Source organism: Oryctolagus cuniculus, chromosome 3 (assembly GCF_051225735.1).
Source record: "Oryctolagus cuniculus isolate XC-2025 breed Fujian yellow rabbit chromosome 3, ASM5122573v1, whole genome shotgun sequence".
Taxonomy (NCBI): domain Eukaryota; kingdom Metazoa; phylum Chordata; class Mammalia; order Lagomorpha; family Leporidae; genus Oryctolagus; species Oryctolagus cuniculus.
Genome location: NC_142869.1, coordinates 31,839,060 through 31,864,081, shown reverse-complemented (window position 1 = coordinate 31,864,081; position 25,022 = coordinate 31,839,060). Strand labels below are relative to the sequence as shown.

At 43.8% G+C, this 25,022-nt stretch overlaps 1 protein-coding gene across 6 annotated transcripts in view; it reads right to left on the bottom strand.

Annotated features, from left to right (window-relative positions):
• The window catches only part of PLEKHM3 (pleckstrin homology domain containing M3), a 227,080-nt gene that overhangs the window by 168,326 nt on the left and 33,732 nt on the right, over window positions 1–25,022 (bottom strand). For all 6 annotated transcript variants that reach the window (XM_070070290.2, XM_070070289.2, XM_070070294.2 and 3 more), the window contains one exon: window positions 4,478–5,413. In XM_070070290.2, coding sequence (XP_069926391.1) covers window positions 4,478–5,413 — 936 coding nt within the window. The remainder of the gene's footprint in view (window positions 1–4,477; window positions 5,414–25,022) is intronic.

Genomic DNA, 25,022 nt, shown 5'->3' with positions numbered 1-25,022 from the left:
CATAGGACCAGCAAGTGTAAAAGCCTTGGAGGCAGGCATGACCATGGTAAGTTCTAGGAACAGAAAGAAAACCACTGTGGCCAGAGCTTCCTAACTGCAGGCCCTGGAGCTGGAGAAGAAGCCATGGAACAGTTACAATCAAATATCAAAGGGCTGGGGTTGGCACTGTGGCTCAGCAGGTAAAGCCACTGCCTGCAGTACCGGCATCCCACATGGGTGCCAGTTCAAGTTCTGATCCAGATCTCTTCTATGGCCCAGGAAGGCAGTATAAGATAGCCCAAGACCTTGGGCCCATGCAACCGTGTGGGAGACCTGGAAGAAGCTCCTGGCTCCTGGCTTCGCACCGGCGCAGCTCCAGCTACTGCAGCCATCTGTGGAGTGAACTGGCAGATGGAAGTCCCCTCTCTCTCTCTCTCTCACTGCTTCTGCCTTTCTGTAACTCTGCCTTTCAAATAAATAAAAAAATAAATCTTTAAAAAATATATCTAAAGGCCAAGTACATGTTAACAAATACAGACTTATGGGGCAGGCATTGTGACACAGGTTAAATTACCACTTGGGACATCTACATCCCATATCAGAGTGCTAGTGTGAGTCTCATCTATTCCACTTCCCATTCAGCTTCCTGCTAATGTACCTGGAAAGCAACAGACAACGGTTCAAGTATTTAAGTTCCTGCTACCTATGTGGGAGACCTGATGGAATTCCTGGCTTCTCGCTTCAGCCTGGTCCAGTCCCAGCTGTTGTGGTTATTTAGGAAGTGAACAAGCAGAGAGAATATCTCTCTCTCTGCCTTTCAAATAAACAAACAAGCTAACATATATATATATATATATATATATATATATATATAACACGTATAACATAAGTAAATATATTACATATACTCTCCAAGTTATGAATCAGCATATATTCTCAAAACTATTTTTAACCTCAGGCATTTTTGGATGGTCATGGTTCATCTTCTCTGTAGGAGCACTTTAAGTTTTAAAGAAGGATATAGAAAACTCTTTACTTAAAGAAAAAAATATGGTGAAATACTCATAAAGCTAGTTGCACTAATTTGTAGATACAAAGCCAACATTCGTGGCTCCCATGAATAGCAACTGAATGACATCATAATCAAGAGCTACACAGTACACTTTTAAAGCTTATTCATCCAAAATATTTAAAGGGAAAGGGACTAAGTAGACAAAAACTTGTGATCTACAGAGGTTCCCTAGAACCAGAAAATACTGTGAATCAGCTTGTCCTTAAATAACACATATAGCCAACACTAACTATAAACAACATATTGGACTTGGTGGCATTGAGGGAGGTAAACAGGCTATGTAACTAGCTTTTCCACAGCATGTGTTTTTATGAGGCTACAAAGTTGGAGGACACAGGTACCAAAGGAAGAGGCAGCTGGCTTAGATTAACTGTGTTTGTGAGAAACACACATCAATTTTTAAAGTTCCATCTGCTATAATAATCTATGCTATAATGAACAGCCTCCCAAGTAATTTAAAAAACATTCACAGGTTTGCTTTAACAAGTGTTTTGCCTTTTTCTTTTGAGACTCTGCCCCCTACAGGAGATGAAGTGTTCCTACCTGAGAAAAGAAACCAGTATGCCACAGCGCAGTGTCAAGTAGGATGAAACGCACTGTGTGTATCACAAGGCCACTGTATATAACACTTTCTGATGGAAGAAGGGTCATTTAAAAGAATTTCATTGTTCAGTCATATTTTTTTTAACTCTGGGATCTATCACACGATGATCAATTGGGACTGACTCCTCCACCCCAGATAGAAATCCACCTGTGCCCCATTCAGAATTCCAAATGCAAGGCGAAGGTAAAAGCTGAGCAGAGCAAAAGAGCTGTAGGCTACACTACGCTATTCCCTGAATTCCCTTCTTCTACCTTTCCCCAGCCTGTCCTCCAACTGCCAGATTTCAGGAGCACCAAATTCAGACAGCAAAGGAAGGCTTCCTATCACTCAAGCCTATAGCAGCTTCCAGGAAGAGCTACTCCTGCCTGGTACCTGCTACTTCTCTTCTACTTAGCTCCCTTCTTCCTATCTCTTATATTCACCTGGGTCTTTTTCCTCTTTTCATTTCACTGACTGCTGGGTGCCCTGGGCTTGCTGAATGGTACCCTCTACCTGCATCTCTCTTTCCTTTGAGGATAGTAAGGCTACTACTACAGTGAAGAATGCGGGCAATGCACTCTCCACTAGGAAGCAAACCTAGTGAAAAAGGTGAATGAGGTGACAAATAGGTGACCACCTCTGTGTATCATCCCAGGCATTTCTTCCCCTTTTACTATAGTTTCTTGATTCAGCAGTTCCCATCTCTATCCAGAGAACTAAGCTGAGCTGTTTTCCCTTATTCCAACAACAGCAGATTGATGGTCTAATCAGCAAACTTAAGCCACAGGTGTATATAATTCTAGGATGTCCACAGAGTAAGCACTTGGTGAATTATTACTGAATGCCTAGACTATGAAATATAACATATGAACCAGTAAAATTAAGACACAAAAATATCAATAATTTCTAAACAACTCAATAAACTGCTAAAACTAGTGTGTCTTAATTTCAACCACTTACCAAAAGTAGCTGGCTGACTTATCACAAGGTGTCCTGCAGCACCTCACTTAGTAGGGCTTCTTAACCAACTCCATGTTTCCAGCCTCTGCAATCCCACCCTTCAGCTCTCTACTCTGTAGTCCCAGGGACCCTCGGGTCAAAGCAGGGATGATTTACATGATCCAATCCCCATTTTAGGTAAATTATTTTTCAGTAAAAAGGCCAGCATCAGAACAAACCTAAATATAAGACATGGATTTCATTTTGCTAATACCTTTTTTTTTTTTTAATGCAGGAACAAGAATAAAATTGTAAACGTGGTCTTAGCTAGTAGTGAACTTCTTGTTCTTTTTTTTAAACAGCACATATAAAGCTAATGGGCTTGAAACCTTCCAAATCAGCCATCTGCATGGTAAACTGCTGTTACACATTGTGGGGTTTAGTGAAAGGGAAATAAATTTGATTTAGTTTATGGCAGACGTATAGATCTGGTTTAGTGAGGATTTTTTTCCCCTCCTATTTTATGTTTTTGGGGAAGATAGGAAGAACGGGGAATAAAGGACAGAAGCAATAATGAGAATTTAAGAAATAACATATATGGAGGCCAGTGCTTTGGCATAGAAGGTTAAGCATCTGCCTGTGGCACTGGCATCCCATATGGGCGCCGGCTTGAGTCTCAGCTGCTCCACTTCTGATCCAGGTCCCTGCTGATAGCCTGGGAAAGCAGTAGACTATGGCCCAAGTGCTTGGGCCCCTGTACCCATGTGGAAGACCCTAAAGAAGCTCCTAGCTCCTGGCTTCAGATCGGCTCGGCTCTGGCCTTTGCCACCACTTGGGGAGCAAACTAGCAGATGGATGATCTCTGTCTGTCTGTCTGTCTGTAACTGTCTCTCAAGTAAATAAATAAATCTTTTAAAAAGTCACAGATTTGTATCAATTTAAAAAATTAAAATTAGGGTCTATGGTTCATCTCCTGGCTGATCCAGTTTTCTGCTAATGGCTTGGGAAGGTAGTAGAGGATGACTCAAGTGCTTGAGCCCCTGCCACCCAAGTGGGAAATCCAGATGAAGCTCCCGGCTCCTGGCTTTGGCCTGACATAGGCTTGGCTGTTGCTGCCATTTGGAGAGAGAACCAAAGAGTGGAAGATCTCTCTTTCTGTTTCTCCTTCTCTAACTCTGCCTTTCAAATACATACATCTTTTTTAAAAAATAAGAATTAAAAAACTGAAATATTACTGGCCTTGAACTCCACTTTGTGTCTCACCCTCACACAGCAGTTCCGGAAGTCCCAGGCTTTCCCATGATGAGGCACAGGCCCACCATGACTCAGAGGCCATTTGCTGAATAATCACCCACCCTGCTTTTAGCCACTTCTATGTCTTCTGTCAAGGCTTACTTTAGATTATACCTTAACAGGATTTGACAAGGTCACCATCAGTGATAGTTATTGAGCACATTTGCCTTGCCTGAGGAGTGTCTGTTGTCAGCTTTGAACCCAAATGTCTCATATGAGACAATCTGTGACATCCATGTTCACAGTGACCTTTATTCAAGAAGGCAGAAAAAATGGGATTGCAGCCAAGGCAAGAAGCCTAAATTCTAGTCTGGTTAGGTTTTGGCCAAGTGACTGATGCAGTGGGGGGGGCGGAGGATCATGGCTGTTTCTGTTTTCTTTTTTCAGTGGCACAGTGAAAACAGACAGATGTTTTAAAAAGCAACTCCTTGGAGGAGAGATGCCTTTTATGAACACATTGTATCGCTTCTTGGCCTTTTGGCTAAGATCAGGTGTATAAACCCATGGCAGCTACAACTGTTCTATCAAAGAGCTCTTTAAAGTGAAATCATTCGATCACGAGATTCAGGTTGGTTCTTTACTGAGCTTTAGACTGAAAATTGGCTTCATACCTGCACATTTGAAACTCTGTGCGGTGAGCCCTCTTTCCAAAGACAAAGTCGTCAGGATGCTCAGGAAGCTGGTGGTCACGGACTGGCGCTTGTTCTTCCTGAGCTCGATCCCGCCAGGCTGATCCTTGGGTTTGTTCCTCAGTGTGACCTGCAGATTTTGCTCTGAACTCCTTGCTGTGTTGGCAGCCGTTTTCAGAGCCTCCATCCACTCCTGAGCCCTCTGCTGGGTCTCAGCTCGGAGGCGGAGGACATCCTGCGGGAAAATGACTTGAAAGCAAGAGTCACACCCATCCAGGTTGTCCATCTGGACAGCCAGACACACGTCCACATTGTAGCTGAGCAGGGGGTCATCGTCCAGCTTGCCGGGATGAAAAGCCATTAGGTAGGACCTGCTCAGCACAAATGTGAATGCCTTCCAGTTGTTCTGGACGGTTAGCCTATAGAGTGTCCCTGACTTGAGGATGTTTTGGTACTGCTTGGGATTATCCGAGACAGAGGATGGCGGCGGCAGCCCATTGGATTTCTTCTGTAAACAATGGCTGTGGGTACAGTCAACATGATGGCCAAGCCCTGGAGAGTTTGCCAGCTCATCCTGACGTCCCACAGAACCAGGCACAGCAGCATGCACAACTTCCCACAGCTTCTGCCCCCAGTCCAAAGCCTCCCACGGTGACTCTGCCTTTAGTTGTAGCTGGGTGTTGTCATACAGAACGGTATCCACCATCCTGGCCTCAAGGTTGCCCAAAACAGAAATGCTCTGGAAATGTGAAAGCTGGTACGTGGCATAGAGGTTTTGATTCCCACTGCTGTCAAGGCTGTAGAAGTATAAGTTGTAGGGGGAGAGTTCTGCGTAACAGCTTTGCCAGTAACTGTCATGGTCCTTCCTAATCTCCAAGTATCCCTTTTTCAGAATGTTTGGGAATGTTTGCTTGTGTTCTAGAAAGGAGAAAAAAAGTATTAATTAGTTATAAGATGGTAGGTATAGGAAACCAAACAGATTAGGGTTGACATCTTTCTGGTTCCAACTGAACAAAGTACAAGGAGTACAAGCAGTACAATTCTTTTTTTTTTTTTTTTTTTTTTTTTTTTTTTTTTTTTTTGACAGGCAGAGTTAGACAGTGAGAGAGTCAGAGAGAAAGGTCCTCCTTTTTCCATTGCATCACCCCCCAAGTGGCCGCTATGGCCAGCGCTGTTGCGGCCAGCGCACTGCGCCGATCCGAAGCCAGGAGTCAGGTGCTTCCTCCTGGTCTCCCACGCGGGTGCAGGGCCCAAGGGTCTGGGTCACCCTCCACTGCACTCCCGGGCCATAGCAGAGAGCTGGACTGGAAGAGGAGCAACCGGGACAGAATCCTCTGCCCCGACCGGGACTAGAACCGGGGGTGCCGGCACCGCAGGCAGAGGATTAGCCTAGTGAGCCGCGGCGCCGGCTGCAGTACAATTCTAAGATGATTCCTAGTTGGCAAGATGTAACTGGTAAGAATCCCAGATCTAAAAAACTGAACTGGGAAGGAATTATAAGTACAGGAGTAAGCATGGAAGCATGCAAGGTCATGTCATGCAGAGGTCTATGTGTAAAACAAAAATCCTGGAATAACCATGACTGCTTCTACCTTGTAGAACCACACTAGCAACCAACCACACTTTCCCAGGATTCCTGGTTTTAGGTCACATTCTACAGAGTACTAAATAACAAAGGAAAACTTTCCTTCTGCCATCAGACCTAACACCCTGCTCATACTCTTCTCTTCCTTCAGTTAGGTCAATGGAAAAGAGAGTGCATAAAGTGTGCTGCTCACAAGTCCCAAGTCTCAGGCATCTCCTGGCCCTCACATCCAGTTCATAGGCCTTCTACCAGTTAGCCAGTTTGTCAGACCTGACCTGACTAGCTCACTTTTTACATCTCTGTTATGATGGCAGTTTTCTCTCTGAGCCTGACTGCTAATGCTGTCCATTGGCTTGCAACTCTCCTTTCCACTGCTTCAGCTGGGGCCACACACATAGCTCCCTTAGAAAGTGACTTGTGACTCCCCAACTCCTACCCCTGCCTCACCTGCACACACATGCCCCTGGGTCAGTATCTGGTGTCCCTAGGATATAATTCCTGTCTCACAGGCTTCTATCAGATTGTATTAAAAAAAAAAAAAAGATTTATTATTTGATAGAGTTACAGAGAGAGGAGAGAAAGACAGAGATCTTCCATCCTCTGGTTCACTCCCTAAGTCGCCACAACAGCTATAACTGGGCCAGGCTGAAGCCAGGAACAAGGAGCTTCTGGGTCTCCCACGTGGGTGCGGGGGTCCAAACATTTGCGATATTCTCTGCTGCTCTCCCAGGCACATTAGCAGAGAGTTAGATAGGAAGTGGAACAGCCAGGACTTGAACTGGCACCCCTATGGGATGCTGCCCACATATGATGCTGGTGTTGCAGGTGGCAGCTTTACCCACTACACCACAACACTGGCCCCTATCAGGCTGTATTCTAACAGTTTATGTAGGGGCCGGTGCTGTGGCACAGCGGGTTAATGCCCTGCCTGAAGCACCAGCATCCCATATGGGCACTGGTTCTAGACTCAGTTGCTCCACTTCCAATCCAGCTCTCTGCTGTGGCCTGGGAAAGCAGTAGAAGATGGCCCAAGTCCTTGGGCCCCTGCACCTGCATGGGAGACCCAGAAGACACTCCTGGCTTTGGATCAGCGCAGCTCCGGCCATTGCGGCCAATTGGGGAGTGAACCAGTGGATGGAAGACCTCTCTCTGTCTCTGCCTCTCCTCTCTCTGTGTAACTCTGACTTACAAATAAATAAATATTTTTTGAAAAAGTTTATATAGATGTCTAAACAGAATAATTTACAAAGTTTTTTTTTTTTTTAATATGCCCTTCCTTACTGGACAATGAGCTCCACTAACAGCAGAGTGAAGTCTTCCCTTTTATACTTTTATCACAGTATGTAGTACAGTGCCTGGTACACAGCAAGTGCTTAATTAGGTACTTGTTAAAATGGAAACAAAACTCACAGCATAATTCCCTAAACACAGTAGGTATAATCTGGTTCTCTTTCTATTTTCTCCTTTCTCCTCAGTTGCACAAGCTTATCTAGCCATGCCATCTCTAATCATTGATTAACTGCAACACATACCAGTTTAGTACTTTAATAAAAGGCGACTGTTACTTGAGAGACTTCCTGAGACTTTTATCAGACATGAAAATGATATCCATGACAGAGGGAGTACTCCACCCTGCTAGAGATGTTGGTTTCAGAGATGTTTCTAAATTGCTTTGCTGACACACATTGAAGACTGTCATAAACTAATTGAGTCATGCCCTAAAGAAGACAAATCACATCCCAAAGGGTATGGTTTCTGCTTCTGGCTAAAGAAAAAGACTGAAACAGATCTAGATCTTAAAAATAGAAGTCAAAAGAGAAAATGAGAGAAATGACGCAGAGAAAAACCAATTTTACCTGTTTTACATCTCTGATCCTGACATTCATTAGTATTTGTGCGGCAACTCAAGAGCCATTAATTTCTTGCAACCCACACTAATCCCTTTGTAAGAAGAGATAATGGATGGCCACTCTCAGGTTATCTTTATTTTCCGATAATGCAGTGTTGTTACAGACGCTATGGCTGCCTCCCCATTTCTCATTTTCATCAACATTGATGACGGCTCTACCTTTTCAGTAATAAGATTTACAACCATGTCTCCTTCTATACCAGCCCTCCTGTGACCCAGCAGCTCAGCCATGCATCCTTGAGTAAAGTAAAAACCATCCCTCTTGCTTTTAGCCAGAAAATTTCCTCTCCTCTTACCTCCCTGAGAGCTTTTTAGAACAACTACCATGAATTAGAAATTCTACTTTAATTGGGTCCTGGCCAGTGTAAGGTGGGTGGTAGATGACAGCATGAGTGTACTAGTCCTGCCAGTGAATCTTCAAGTCCCCTCACTTCCTAAAAGCAGAATAAGGATCAAGAATGCATTATTATTATTATTATTTTGACAGATTGAGTGGATAGTGAGAGAGAGAGAAACAGGGAGAAAGGTCTTCCTTTACCATTGGTTCACCCTTCAATGGCCGCTGCAGCCGGCACGCTGCGGCCGGCGCACTGCGCTGATCCGATGGCAGGAGCCAGGTGCTTCTCCTGGTCTCCCATGGGGTGCAGGGCCCAAGCACTTGGGCCATCCTCCACTGCCCTCCCAGGCCACAGCAGAGAGCTGGCCTGGAAGAGGGGCAACCGGGACAGAATCCGGTGCTCCGACCAGGACTAGAACCCGGTGTGCCGGCGCCGCAGGCGGAGGATTAGCCTATTGAGCTGAGGCGCCAGCAAGAATGCATTATTTCGACATGGTTTTCCAACTCAACAAGCTGTGGTTCTGATCTCTGCTGCCCCAGTTCATCTTCAGTCCTCTCAAGCTGGTATGTTGGACAGAAGATACAGAGTGCTAATCATAGGAAATGGCCTACTCTTACAGGCTCTAGTTTCTACTGTAATTTCTTGAAAAATAAGAATCAAGAAGAAGAAGACAGCAAATATGACTGAGAAACTATTCTCTTGGGCTATCTACTGCTTTATGGGTGACTAGATTTATTGACAAATCAGATGTATATATTTAAATCTAAGCTTTCTTTTTTAAAAAAAGTTTATTTTTATTTATTTGAAAGCAGAGGAAGAGAAAGAAAGAGAGAGAGAGGGAGGGAGAGAGGGAGGAAGGGAGGGAGAAAGGGAGAGAGAGAGAGGCTGACACTGCAGTATAGCAGGTTAAGCCGCTGCCTGCAGTGCTGGCACCCCATCTGGGCACCGGTTCAAGTCCCAGCTACTCCAATTCCAACCCAGCTCTCTGCTAATAGCCTGGAAAAGCAGAAGAATGGCCCAAATACTTGGGCCCCTGTAACTATGTGGGCAACCTGAAAGAAGCTGCTGGCTCCTAGCTTTGGATCGGCCCAACTCCAGCTGTTGCAGCCATCTGGGGAATGAACCAATAGATGGAAGATCTCTCTCTCTGACTCTCTTTCTCTCTCTCTCTAACTCTGCCTTTCAAATAAATAAATAAGTCTTTTAAGCGAGAGATCTTTCATCGAATAGTTCACTTTCCAAATGCTTGCAACAGCTGGGGTTAGGCTAGACTGAAGCCAAGAGTCAGGAGATCCATCTGGGTCTCTCATATGGGTGACAGGGACTCAAATACTTGAGCCATTACCTACTTCCTCCCAGGGTGCACACCAGCAGGAGGCAAATCAGAAGTAGAGGCAGTACTTGAACCCAGGTGCTCCAATATGGGGTGCTGGGAGCTTAACCCACTGCACTACAAGGCCTACCCACCTAAGCTTTCTTTAATCTACCACAGTTCTTTTGTTTCCTAAGACCATGTCATTCAATTCATTGAGTTAACCCCACACATATTAAAAAAAAAAATAGATTTATTTACTTATTTCAAAGGCAAAGAGAAAGAGAAACAGAGACCTTCCTTCCACTGGTTTACTCCTCATATGGCTCCAGTCTGTGGTTGGGCTACTCTGAAGTCAAGAGCCAGGACTTCATCCGGGTTTCCCATGTGGTTGCAGGGACCCAAACACCTGGGCTATCCTCCACCACTTTCCCAGGTGCACTAGCAGGGAGCTGGATTCAAAGTGGAGCAGCTGGGACTCAAACCAGGACCCACATGGGGTGCCGGCACTGCAGGCAGAGGCTTAGCCTTTTATGCAACACAGCCAGCCCTTCCACACATATTCTTTTAAAGCATTCAGTATTACAAATGAATAAATAATCTTGATCTTAACTAATATAAATTATTAAGATAGAATCATTAACAAGATTTTCACTATTTCCAATAACTATACCTATGCATGACATACTGAAACCACAGGACAGAAATTCCTCATAAAAAGAAAGCAACTCTTATTTCTCCTTTGGTTTCCACTCTGGATAGAAAGAAGACCTGGTTCAGCTCCTCCTCAATGGAGATCCTGGCATACTCTCTTCCTTGTCTTTACAGTACCCAGAGCAGTGGCATCAGGATAACAACCACAACTGACTGAAGAGGAAGAAGGGAATTTCCCATCATGCCCCTGATTCACTTCCTTATTGCCTGACCACAAAGAGTTCCTCTTTCACTATCACTTCCTCTATCTATTCTCAGGAAAGTTTCTATTCTCATCACCAACTGCTACCATCAAGGTCTAGTCTTCGTTCTTCCTGGCCATTTTGGTCACTGCTATTAAGCTGTTTTCTCAATTTCTCATGGCCCTTTCCACACCCTTCCCCAGGACAAAACTCTTCAGTTTTCAGGGTGTCACATGATCCTCAGCTTAGCCTTAAATATTTCATTACAGCAAATCACAAACACACTAAAGAGCATGTAGAAAAATAAAAATGAACACTGGGTACTCATCACTCAGCTTCAAAAATCAAGTTTCAGCCATTCTTATTTTGTTTCTTCCACCCCTCTTCTAACTCTCCATTTTTATTTTATTTTTGCTGGTATATTTGAAAGCAAATCACAAACATTCTAACATTTCACCTGAAAATATTCCAGCATTTATCTCCAATTCTAATATATATAATTCTTCAAAATATATATGACACCATTCTCACCACCCAAGTTAGTAATTCCTTATTTAGTACTCAGTCTGTCTAATCTTTCCTGAAAACATTTTTTCTTTTTTATTTATTTGATAGGTAGAGTTATAGACAGTGAGAGAGAGAGACAGAGAAAAGTCTTCCCTCCGTTGGTTCACCCCCCAAATGGCTGCCACAGCCGGAGCTGCACTGATCTGAAGCCAGGAGCCAGGTGCTTCTCCCGGTCTCCCATGCGAGTGCAGGAGCCCAAGCACGTGGGCCATCCTCTACTGCCCTCCCGGGCCACAGCAGAGAGCGGGACTGGAAGAAGAGCAACCAGGACTAGAAACGGCGCCCATATGGGATGCTGACGCTGCAGGCAGAGGATCGGCCAAGTGAGCCATGGTGCTGCCCCTGAAAACATTTTTTAAACTACAGGTGATTTGTATAAGTTAGACTCATACATTGATTGGGTGATAATGTCTTTTAAGTTTCTTTAAATTTTTAAAATTGATTTATTTTGAAAGAGAAAGAGAAAGGCCAGCACTGTGGTACTGCAGGTTAAAGCCCCAGCCTGCAATGCCAACATCCCACATGGGTGCCGGTTTGAGTCCTGGCTGCTCCTCTTCCAATCCAGCTCTCTACTATGGCCTGGGAAAGCAGTAGAAGATGGCCCAAGTCCTTGGGCCCCTGTACCCGCATGGGAAGACTGGGAAGAAGGACCTGGCTCCTGGCTTCGGATCGGCGCAGTTCCGGCCATTGAGGCCATTTGGGAAGTGAACCAACAGAAGGAAGACCTTTCTCTCTGTTTCTCTCTCTCACTGTCTATAACTCTACCTCTCAAATAAATAAATAAAATCTTAAAAAAAAAAAAAAAAAGAAAAGAAAGAAAGAGAGAGAGAGAGAATCTTCCATCCACTGGTTCATTCCCCAGGTGACCTCAACGGCCAGTGCTGGGCCAAGCCAAAGCCAGGTTCATCCATGTCTCCCATGTGGGTGGCAGGGGCCCAAACACCTTGGCCATCCTTCACTGCTTTTCCCAGGCTATTAGTAGGAAACTAGATTGGAAGTGGAGCAGCCAGGTGTTGAGCTGGCACCCATATAGAATGCCGGCATTGCAGGAGGCAGCGTTACCTGCTGCACCACAATGCCAGCCTCTAAGTCTCTTAACATTTACAACAGTTCCCTCTTCTTCCATTTCTTATGCTATGTATTTGTTTAAGAAATTGGTTTAATTGTCCTGTAGAACCTTCCACATTCTGGATTTGGAAAAGTATATCTTCAAGGTATTGCTTAACGGTTCCTGTTTCCCATGTTTTCAGTCAAATGCTTCTGGGATCAGGAGCTTTTGTTTTGGTTTTTTTCCAAGATTATGTCACAAGTGGTTGTCCCACTTTAAGAGATGTTAAAATTGATTGGGGAGTCGATAAGATATTAGCCCTGGGCATCTATCATACAAGACACCACTCGTCAAGATTCTCCAGTTAGCTGACCTGATTGCTGTTTCCATTACTCACCCCTTCCCAGCCTTCTCATTTTCTTATTACTTCCCCACAAGCATTTCCCTTCATCTCTGTTGCCCGTGTTCTCCTCAGATGAGTCAGTCTGAAATTTCACCTATCCACCTGAAGTCCTTCTTCATTCCCCTAGTTGAAAACAGCCATCCTTTTCTGAGCCTCCGTGTCTGTACCACTCTGATGACTCCTGTCACTTTGGTCTTATGTTTCAAAAACTATTTCATATATCAAATATTTATTAAATTTCATAAAAAAAATATTTCAAAATGCCGGCATCCCATTTTGGGCATCAGCTCGAGTCCTTGGCTGCTCCACTTTCAAATATTTATTAAATTTCAGAATAAAAATATTCCAAAATCAATAAAGAAAAATTGGAAAAGGCTGGCTCAACATCTTGCATCCAGAATCCTCCTGCCCAGACTCTATTGTGTAACATTCATAAATATAAATATATATGGTAAAATAATTAGGAGTGGTTACATATATTAGCAGATATAATTATTGAACCACTATGCACTTTCAATTTGCTTACTTCATGCAATTTTACCTTTTTTATTTATGTTTTTAAGATTTATTTATTTGAAAGGAAAAGATACAAGGAGACATCTCTCATCTTCTTGTTCATTCCCCAAATGCCAACAACAGCTGGGGCTGGGCCAGGCTGAAGCCAGAAGGAACCCAGGATTCAATCTGAGTTTACCAGCTGATCAGCAGGGATGAACTACTTCAGCCACCACCTGCTGCCTCTGAAAGTGTGCAGTAGCAGAAAGCTCTACCAGAACTGATGTCAAGACTTAAACCAAGGCATGAAGGTGTTCCAAGCAGCACCTTAACTGCTGGAACAATGACCACCTGCGATACTGCCTTTTTAAATACACCTTTTCCCGGATGACAATAAATGAAAGGTTTAGGTAGTCTAGTTTACTAAGAAAACCTGGACTTTCTGAGTCAGTATAATGAACTGACCCAGAAATAGGACTGTGAAGATCAGGCATTAGTTGGAAAGGAAGACAAGGAGTGCATTTTAACCTTTCCAAAGAACTCTAAAGTCCACGTGGTGCCAATATTCCAAATCAAAACTATCTATGAAAATTTAAAGGAAATACTTAAATTCTTATAACAAGATTAATAAATAGAAAAGAAAGCCAAAATGGAAAGTGGATGAACTCCTGATAGTACTACAGGGTACTCTGGACAGGCCCATCAGGACTGCATTTTGGGCAAATTTCAGCAGGTACATTACCCTTCTTTCAAGCTTATATATCATTCTTCTCAGTTTCTCTACAAGTTATCTAGGCTATAGTTAGCTAGAAAGATAGATGATTTTAAGATCTGAAAGTCTAGGGGCCTGCGCCGCGGCTCACTAGGCTAATCCTCCGCCTTGTGGTGCCGGCACCCCGGGGTTCTAGTCCCGATCGGGGCGCCGGATTCTGTCCTGGTTGCCCCTCTTCCAGGCCAGCTCTCTGCTGTGGCCCGGGAGTGCAGTGGAGGATGGCCCAGGTGCTTGGGCCCTGCACCCCATGGGAGACCAGGAGAAGCACCTGGCTCCTACCTTCGGATCAGCGCGGTGTGCCAGCCGCAGTGCGGTGTGCCAGCCGCAGCGCGCCGGCCGCTCCGGCCATTGGAGGGTGAACCAACGGCAAAGGAAGACCTTTCTCTGTCTCTCTCTCTCACTGTCCACTCTGCCTGTCAAAAAATAAATAATAAAAAAAAAGAAAGTCTAGGAAACAAGGTTTATAACTGTTAATAGGCTTAATGATGAGGGAGCAAAGCAATCTGACACCCATTTACTGAACACCATCTTTGCGCAAAGCAAGGCACTAAGCTTTGTTGAGGACATAAAGGTGACGTAAGTTCTTAAGGTGCTTACAATTTGATTTAAGAAGTAACTTTAATATGAGACTTCAACATCAATATAAATTGATTATCTCAAGATAAAAGGAAAACCACAGTGTCACTGCAGAACAAAGACACTCCTTTGATTTTGCTTTGCTTCACTTACAGCCAACATCAATGACCTGTACTCAACTGCTACAGTCTCTTGACGTGTGGATCCTATTTCCAGCTTTCCAGGCTACAATGGCACTTGTTTCACCTCATAGCTCTGGCCCAGGTGCCACCAGTACTACACTGACAGCGTACAGTAGGAGAATGTGATCCAACTTCCTCAGAGACATGGAGCCCCCTAAGAATCTTCCAATCACCTGCTACCTGACTCTCTTCTCCAAGACTGTATGTTTGTCAGTGGTTAGGTACAACCTCTGGGCTTTGAGACTCTGCTCTAGCCCACCCCTTGCCTAGAGGAACAGCTCCTCTTGGCATTGTCTCAACCAGAGACAGAAGGCAACTCTCATTGACTGCCTGGAACTCTGTACTGAGAAAGATGCTGAGATTCACCTGGACGTAGTGGAAAAGAGTGCCGTGCAGGTGCTGAGGTGGATAAAGATGCATATCTGCCCTCTGGTTTTAGGCTCTTTTTCAACATAGATCTTTACCTTCTTTGACTCTAGATACCAATTCTCTTCTACAAAAATAACATCCTAGGCCACTTAGAACCCTTAATCATAAAGTATTTACTAATCTCAACTTTGTATTCTGTTCTTTACACATTTTCTCCATCTACCTCACAAACTGACCATCCATTCCAATTTTATGAGGGCCTTCAAGACAAAACCCTCCCATCTCACCCCTGAGAAGCTCTTCCTGTTCTACTGGATTTCTTCCCCCCTCTAAATTCTGTGGTCAACAGTTAAAATATATTTTCTCTTTGTGAAAATCACTGATTCTGGATCATCAATCTCATCTATATTCTCTATTTAAACTGACCTTTTTTTTTCTTTTTCTAAAATTTTTATTTGCTTATTTATTTGAGAGGGAGAGAGAGATAACACATAAACATGAGAGAGTTCCTATTCATTGGTTCATTTCCCAAATGCCTGCACCAGCCACAGCTGAGCCATGGTTGGGTCAGCCTGAAGCCAAAAGTGAAACTCAGTCCAGGTATCCCACATAGATGGAAGGGACCCAAGTACCTGAGCCATCATAACTGCTTTGAAAGATGCACATTGCCAAGAAGCCGTGACAGACAGTTGAGCCAGGACTTGAACCCAGGTACTCTGATAGGGGATATGGGCATCCCAGGTGGCAACTTAACTGCTCAACAATGCCCACCTCAAGTCTAGCCTTCTTGAGCAAGACATGGAAGGGCTAAGAAGGGTGAATAAAGATTCACGGCATTCAGACTATAACATATCTTTAACCTGACAACTCATTCTTTTATTCATTCAATGGATCCTAAATACAATTTCCAGAATAATGCTTCCATAGTATTTTAACTCTCCAAACACCTAATTTCACCATCTCTGCTTCTAAGCACTGTAGGGGTTCCTTTATATATATTACACTGGGCTTCACTTTAACATCACACTCATTAACATCCTGCAGAAGTGCCATAGAGCACCAGTGGTTAAGGCCACAATTGCTAGAGTCAATCAACCTTGGTTGGAATCCCAGCTCAGGCTCATTGGTTGTATGTGCCTGGGCAAATTACTCTCAATAATGAGGTCTCAGTTTCCTTATGTTTATAGTAGGCTATAATAATAGAACCTGTGTCATTGTACTGTTGTGAGGAAGAAATAAGGGGCTCTTAGAACAATGTCTGACACAAAATAACTGTTCAATAGATGCTTCCTGCTTTAATTTTTAGTCTCAGAAGAAACTTCTAGTGTCCTTGTTAAAGCTGACCCCCTTAACTCTATTACTTCTCCAGACCCCTTCCTCTATAAAACATTCAAATCCTTCCTTTATTAATATTTTTTCCTCTAACCCTCCATATCCCAAGGTTTGTTTGTACCTATTAAAACTTATCTACTTTGGATGGGGATTGTGGCACTGCAGATTAAGCTAATACCTGGGATGCCAATATTCTACAGTACAGTGTCAGTTCGAGTTTGGCTACTTTATGCTTCTGATCCAGTTTCCTACTAATGCACAACAGAGATCCAGAGGGAGTTCCTTGCTCCTAGTTTTGGTTTGGCCCAGCTCTGGCTTTTGTGGTCATTTTGGGGGAATGAACCAGTGGATGGAAGATCTCTCTTTCTTCTCTCTCTCTCTCTCTCTCTCTCTCTCTCTCTCTGTCACTCTGCCTTTCAAAAAAATGAATTAAAAAAAAAAAATCCACTTGGTCCTGCCTCTCCTCTGGCTCAATCTATCTCCCTGCTTTAGATTCCAAATTCTTTAATGCCTCCACTTCCCGTTCCACACAATCTGGCTTGTGACTGTTACTTTGGCCTCATCTCACATCACGCCACATCCCTTCTCACTCAGGCACAATCCTCTCTAATGTTCCTTGAACAAGGCAAGCACATTCCATCCTGAAGGCCTCTGCAGTTGCTGCAGCCTCTGTCTGGAACCTGCCTCACCAGCTCAACTGCATTTTTGCCTCTGCCTCTCACCTCAAAGGTGCTGTCCTCAGTGAGGCAACCCTGTACCACTCAAGTTAAAGAGTTCCTCTCAGTCCCTCTCTATCATACCACTTTGCTTTATTTCCATCACAGATCTTTCTTCCTAAGAGCAGGGATTTTGCTCTCTCTTACCCTAATTTAAGTTCCTAAATATTTGTTGAATGTAGCAACAAAGGATTATGCTAGCATCTGTGGAGATATCAAATGAATCCAGACACAGATCCTGTCAACAGAGTTGACAGCCTGGTAGGGGAGAAAAGACAAGTCCAATAGTTTCTGCCACAGCAAGTGTGCAGTACTCAAAGTCTCTGACAGCACGGCTGAAGGGCTCAAGACCTCAGGAAAGAGGGAGAGGACTTCTGCCTGGGAAGAATGTCTTGAGGAGGAGGTGGTATCGGAAATGGGTTTTGAAGAGAGGATGGAACTGGACACTCAGAGAAGGCAGGAAGGGGGAGTGGGCATCGCAGATGGTGGGCCTTTACTTAGGTTTTCTCTTTCTTTCATCCATTATGTTCCAGCTAGCCCCAGATACAATTCTCACCACCCCCTTCCTCTTTTAACAAGTCTCACTTTCCCCTCCTTGCCAAAATCGCACTAATCTGAGTCCACAACCTTTCACATTATGATTATGGCCTCTAATTGGTTTCCAGCCCCTCCAGTTCTTCTTTTTTTTTTGCCAGGCAGAGTTAGACAGTGAGAGAGAGAGAGACACGGAGAGTTATAGACAGTGAGAGACAGAGAGAAAGGTCTTCCTTCTGTTGGTTCACTCCCCAAATGGCTGCTATGGCCGGCGCTGCGCTGATCCGAAACCAGGAGCCGAGTACTTCCTCTTGGTCTCCCATACGGGTGCAGGGACCCAAGCACTTGGGCCATCCTCCACTGCCTTTCCGGGCCACAACAGAGAGCTGGATTGGAAGAGGAGCAACCAGGACAGAATCTGGCGCCCCGGCCGGGACTAGAACCCTGGGTGCCGGCGCCGCAGGCGGAGGATTAGCCTAGGGAGCCACGGCGCCAGCCAGCCCCTCCAGTTCTTTCCACCTGCCAATTCATTCTAAAGACTGTCAGGACTGAGCAGATCCAATAAAATCATCCCTTTTCATCATTCATTTGAGATTGACAAATAGACACAAGGAGATGAAAACAGCCAGTTGGAGGATAGTCTAACAAGGAACTAAATCCCAGGGTTATACAGACTTACCTCTGAGCCACAGGAGAGCCACAGGCTCCCCTACTGGGAGACTGCCCCTGGAAGACCGATGACCTGGAGGGCAGATATGGAAGAGCAGACTAGATTCAGGGGTTCTTGTGAGAGACACTGAGCTACCTGGTTCCTCTCTTGAACTTGCTGGTAAGTCACTCTTCCTTCTCAGGGGTGGAGTATACAAGGGGAAGGTGGGAGAGGAGCCAGAAGTGCTATTCTAATTGATGTCCCTTCACATGAACACATAAGGCTACTGGAAGGGAGAATCACCACTCCCCCATCACTACCCTTTACCTTGCCAACTTCCAGACTCTTTTGATCTAGACTCTCAAGACATTTTTGAGTGCTTCTTGACAAACGTATCACGCTGAGTCTGTTTGTCTGGCTTTGCAGATACTCCATACCTCAGCCCACTCCTCTCTAACACAGACCCCTGCTCCAGGCTGGCCCCTGATTATCCCACACAGAGACTGTGTGTGCTCTTCCCACATTGGTTTTAGTCTCAACCCCATGGCTCAGCTGAAACAGCCTTTCCTCAATGAAGGCCTCCGGCATTCTTGATCACAATTATGGCTCTTTCCTTTGCATTCCTGGTTAATAAAACACAATTTTCCAAGTCTATTTGTTTCAGGTTATAGTTCTCTGTGTTTAAGCCAGAAACTAGGGAAAAGATTCCAACTAATTTTACACCTTTATTCTCTTCATTACAATTACATGAGAAAAGTGAAATTGATGAGATCCACATTAATCATGACACTGCCACAAATGTCCATCGCAAAGGACATGGAGAGAGTGACCCTACAAGAAACAGAGGGACTGTGAATATGAATTGTAAATGTGCTCCACAGGCCCCAGTACAGTGCCAGCCAGTGCAGTGCACCAATGTTATCCCATAGATATTGCTAACCAGTTTACTTGCTAGAAAAGAATGAGGCTAAAGTAAGATCCTTCTATGGCTACTTTGGAAACTTTTATTTATGGATAAAAAAAAGAATATTCTTTTTTTTTTTTTCCTTTGTAAACCTCAGGGAAAAGACAAATTATCTGTTTAGGCTCTAGTAGAAATAGACCTGTAACATATCTGGATGTATCAGCTGAGGAATTTTTTCCATCTAAGTTCTTTGCTATGGGCAACAGTAATACAGCACAAGTCATTACAGTCCTGGCCAGTTTCACTTCTCAAGCGTGAGCTTGACTAGGAGATCAGATTCAACTTCTTAAAAGCAGAGGCTGCCATCCATGATAAGGGTAAGCCTTAGGCTTTCTAGAACTTTGTGAAACAGAAAACAAATTTCAAACACCAGCTTTCAAACTATATTCACTCTTTGCCTTGCCACGATGAGTTTATCCTATTTTGCTAATTTCTAGGAATTAAGTATAAAATGATCCCCTATTTTAAGATACATGGTATTCTATTACTATATGTTTGTGCAACCTACAGACCACAGAAACCTGGAGCCATAGAGATCTACAATCCACTACTGCAGCCCGTTCTGAGGCAGAACCCAAGAGCTGCCTTCATCAACAGAGCCCTAATTTTGTTCAGGTATGGTGGCAACATGCTCAGAAGACATGGCTTCGCCTTGCCCCATGGAAATAATTGCATAGTTTGTTGAATCTAATCACAAGAATACTATTTCCCTTTGACAGAGACTGCCTTATGGAGGGGCCTGCAACTTAGGTCAGGCCACTAAGGAAGGGGCTATTGAGAAGCTTTGGGAAACAACCCCAGAGGAGATGCCCTGCTTGCCTTCCTGACTACGGCTGTTGATATATTAGAAAATAACCCACGAGGCTGCTGTGGCTACTTTGCTCCAATGAGGGAAAAGATGAGATATTACCAATAATCTGACAATAACAAAGCAAAAAAAAGTTGGAAAAGCGCCTATATCCTTGATGGCCCTGGGACCACCTATTTCTGATCTTCTTATTAAGTGTTTATTGCTTGCATTCACAAAATGTTCAACAGTTTTCTGGTAGATAGATGAAAACTAAGATGATAACAGCCTTACTATTTACCCACTTTCGGTTGAGCAGTCTACAACTTGCTAATGAAAACTTTCTAACTGATTTAACAGATTTGGAAAGAGGTTCCAGAAAGCCAAATGACTTGGCCAAGGTTATAGCACAAACTGGGCAAGTTTAGAGTGGAACTCCAACCTTCAGACTTTCAATCTAGATCAAGCTACTTGCAGTAGAGGAAGCAAGTCCTAAACTTCCTCAGGCTTCAGAGGCAGTATAATAGTGGGGTTATGGAGCCAGCACTGTGGTGCAGCAGGTTAAAGCCCTAGCTCGCAACACCTGTATCCCATATGGGCTCAGGTTCAAGTCCCAGCTGCTCCACCTGCAATCCAGCTCCCTGGTCATATGTCTGGGAAGGAGTGGAGGATGGCCCAAGCCCTTGGGCCCCTGCACCCACATGGGAGACCCGGAAGAACTTCTGGCTTCTGACTGACCCAGCTCCAGCTGTTGTGGCCATTTGGGGAGTTAACCAGAGGATGAAAGACCTTTCTCTGTATCTCTACCTCTCTCTCTAACTCTTTCAAATAAATAAAATAAATCTTTTTTAAAAAAAAAAATGGTGTGGTTATACGCTGGCTCAGGAGTTGGGTTTAAGCCTACCTTAGAATCCCTGCCCTACCATACACTACTTGTATGGCCTTGGTATGGGCTCAATTTCTCTAACCCTCAGTTTTTTTATCTCTATAGTCAGGATTATAACACCCATCCTGTAAAACTATAGTGAATATTAAATAAGATAATGAATGAACACTTTCTAGCACAGCATTAGATGTAAAGTTAAATCTCATTAAATTGTATCTTTTATAGACGGTACTAGTAACAAATTTCACTCACCTTGACTCAAGCTATAAGTATGAGAAAGGAAAGAGAAGTCATTTCCATTTTAGTGAGGGAAAAACCACAACAGAATTTTTCTGCCAAGATTTTTTAAGCACCAATACATAGCATTCAACCTTTCATAGGCTCATACTTATTACAGTACAAAGTTTTCTATAATGTGATTCATATTTTCAAAGGATGCCTAACCTAGAGTAGAAGATGGATAGAAAACAATTAACTGTAATGTACGACAGAATAAAGCTGTGCTTTGGAAACAAAGTGAAGAACAAAATGGATTGCAATTGAGAAAAATATGGGTAAGTCTCAGGGAGGATTTGGCATTTGAATTGGTCCTTAAAAGATAATGGAGGATTTTTGGAAAGGGAAAAGGGCAAAAGAAGTTTTCTGGGATGAAGAAAAAGCAAGAGCCCAGGCTCAGGAATATGAAAGTACATGACAAACTAAAAGATAGCAAAAAGGCTGGGGTGGAGGAAGGAGCAGACAATAAGACTGGAAAGATACCTAATGCTTTCTAAAGTTTACTTGATTCTGTAAGGAATGGAGAACCAAGATTCATTTTTGAGAACAGATTAGCACGAAAATGTCCATGTTTTAGGAAGATAACTCAAGAAGTCTGTAAAACCAGTAACCACAGTTTTCCTTAACCAAAAAAGATAAAATTCACAAACAGAACAAGCACAAGGGATAGACACTCCACTTTCAAGGTTGCCATATAGATGTGTGAGGAATCAGAGTGCAGGCTGTCAATGAAATACACTGGGTTTCCAAATAGCTGCCACAGCCAACATTCAATAATGTAACCAATGGAAACTATAGAGCCATATAAAATCAACTTTCCGTGACCTATTTTAGCAACTTCTTTGTTCTGAGTAATCCCGCTGAAGGGTGAATCATAAATTCAGCAAGAGACCATGTCCTGGTGACCTCACTTGTTCGAAGTCTGCAGGAATATTCCCACCTCCACTGGCTCCAAGGCTTTTGAGAAACACCATAATTGAAAAAGTAGTCATTTTAGTATAAGTCCCAAATTTGGCTTTTTTTTTTTAAGTGAAAATGGGGAAAAAGGGAACTGAAAGAGAGTAACATAAAACCCAGCATAAAGAACTAAACTGCCATGGTTTTTCTAGCCCTTAAGAAAATCTCTGCTTGAGACCTTCTCATAAAGTACTCAGAACAAGAAATACAGGCATAGGATTGGTACCGGGTCACCACAGAGTGCAACCCATAGGAACAAAAGCCCAGCTGACCACTGCCCTTGCTAAGCAGATGAAAATGTGAACACAGTCAGGGAGGGAAAAGTAAGTTAGATTCTGGTAGTTTGTTGAGTTTCTAAGTCTACAACTAATGCAAGGATTTCTTTTATAATTTTTTATTTTAAAAATTGAAACAGCAGTTCACCTAGAAGTAGAGTTACAAAGCACACAGAAATCTTTCTGTTTTAAATAATTTCAAGTATATACCTACACTCCCATCATGACCTTTCATTTTGAATCTGACTATAGTAATTAGCTCCTACACAAGCATGAGTCAGGGTCAGTTCAAATGTATTCTAGAATGATATAATTCTAGAGCTGGGAAAGACTGTAAGCATAAGGCAATCTGCCTCAGTAGGTTTAAGCAGCAAAGATAACAGACAATAAGTGGTTTTTCCAAACCTACATAGTGAGTGAGAGTTGGGATAGGATACTTTCAAGTTCTAGCTGAGTTTTCCATATAGATTCATCTTCCTGTACTTTGTGTCTACACTTCTAAGTCTGTGTTTGCATGTATATAATCTGTTTTTCATATAGGGGTACTTCGGTAGGAAAACTGAGTTAAAATAAGTTTATTTTGAAATTTGTGTAGTTTTTTCTTTTTTAAAAAATATTTATTTATTTATTTATTTGAAAGAGTTACACAGAGAGAGAGAGCGAGAGAGAGAGAGAGAGAGAGGTCTTCCTTCCATTGGTTCACTCCCCAATTGGCCGCAACAGCCAGAACAGCGCCAATCTGAAGCCAGGAGCCAGGAGCTTTCTCCGGGTCTCCCACGCAGGTGCAAGGGCCCAAGGACTTGGCCAACCTCCACTGCTTTCCCAGGCCACAGCAGAGAGCTGGATTGGAAGTGAAGCAGCCGGGTCTCGAACTGGCGTCCACATGGGATGCCGGCGCTTTGGGCCAGGGCGTTAACCTGCTGCGCCACAGCAGCAGCCCAGTTTTTTCATAATACCCATTTTCCATTAACTTTTGGAATTAAAAAAATTGGCAGCAAAGTAAACTTGTCATTTAATTCCATTTCCTGAAGACATATTAATGTCCACATGTTCGTAAGATTTTTTTAAAAAAAGATTTATTTATTTATTTGAAAGCCAGAGTTAGAAAGAGACAGAGGGAGAAAGAGAGAGAGAGTTCTTCCATCTGCTGGTTCACTCCCTAGATGGCCACACCAGCCAGAGGGGCACCAATCTGAAGCCAGAAGCCAGGAGTTTCTTCTGGGTCTCCCATGTGGGTTCAGGGGCCCAAGGACTTGGGCCGTCTTCTACTGCTTTCCCAGGCCATAGCAGAGAGCTGGATCAGAAGTGGAGCTGTCAGAACTTGAACTGGCGCCCATATGGGATGCCGGCATGGCAGGTGGCGGCTATACCCACTATACCACAGTACTGGCCCCTCATGCGAATTTTTATGTTCTTAAGATATATTTAGGGGCTGGCGCTGAGGCGTAGTAGGTTAAGCATTTGCCTGCAGTGCTGGTATCTCATATGGGTTCTTGTTCAAGTCCAGGCTGCTCTACTTCCAATCCAGCTCCCTGCTAATGAACTGGCTCCTGGCTTTGGATCAGACCAGCTCCAGCCGTTGTGGCCATGTGGGTAGTGTACCAGCAGATGGAAGATCTCTCTTTCTCTCTCTGTAACTCTCCTTCTCAAGTAAATAAATAAATTTAAAAAAAAAAGATATATTTAGGGGCTGGCACTGCAGCATAGTGGGTAAAGTCAGCGGTTCGAGTCTTAGCTGCTCTGCTTCCGATTCAATCCAACTCTCAGCTACGGCCTGAGAAAGCAGCAGAAGATGGCCCAAGCGCTTGGACCCCTGTACCTGTGTGGGAGACCTGGATGAGGTTACTGGCTCCTGGCTTCAGATAGGTCCAGCTCTGGCCATCACAGCCATCTGGGGAGTGAACTAGAGGATAGAAGACCTCTTTCTTTCTTCCTCTCTCTCTCCCTCCCTCTCTCTGTAACTCTGCCTCTCAAGTAAATAAATAAATCAATCTTTAAAATACAAGATGTATTTATATTTGGATTGTATTCTGTGTATTAGGAACCGGTCTGCTTTGTCCCATGGGCAATTCCTTCATGCCACAGCTGTACCATTACTCAATGAGCAAGACCAGGATGACATGATACAGAGGGGAAAAGAGTAAGTATAGATTCCAGTCAAAAGCATGTCTTCACAGAACTCAAATGAGTGTTAGGACTAGAACTGATCCATTTTGTGATGGGATCAGGCCCTCCCTCAGGGCTGGTTACACTCACACAGCTGTAAACTGCCCAAAGTGTGGCAGACACTGGGATGGCAGTTAAGAAAGGATCTGATCCCGAGGAAGCTTTGTCCCCACTACATAACTGAGGTTCTTTTAGACATAACTGATGGTGCTATCACCTTGCCTCAGACTTTCTCCTTCCCATCAGTGCATGACCTAATCCTCTGACACTACCATTTAGCAGGACCCATTGGGTAGCACTCTTTATATCCACCACCACAAGCAACATTCCTTCTAAAAGAAGTCAGCTCTAGAGGCCGGTGTTGTGGGACAGCGGATTAAGCAACCACTTGCAGTGCTCACCTCCTGTATCAGAGTGTTGGTTCACTTCCCGGCTGCTCTGCTACTAACACAGCTCCCTGCTAACACACCTCAGAAAGCTGCAGAAGATGGCTCAAGTGCTTGGGCCCCTGCCACTCATGTGAGACCCAGATG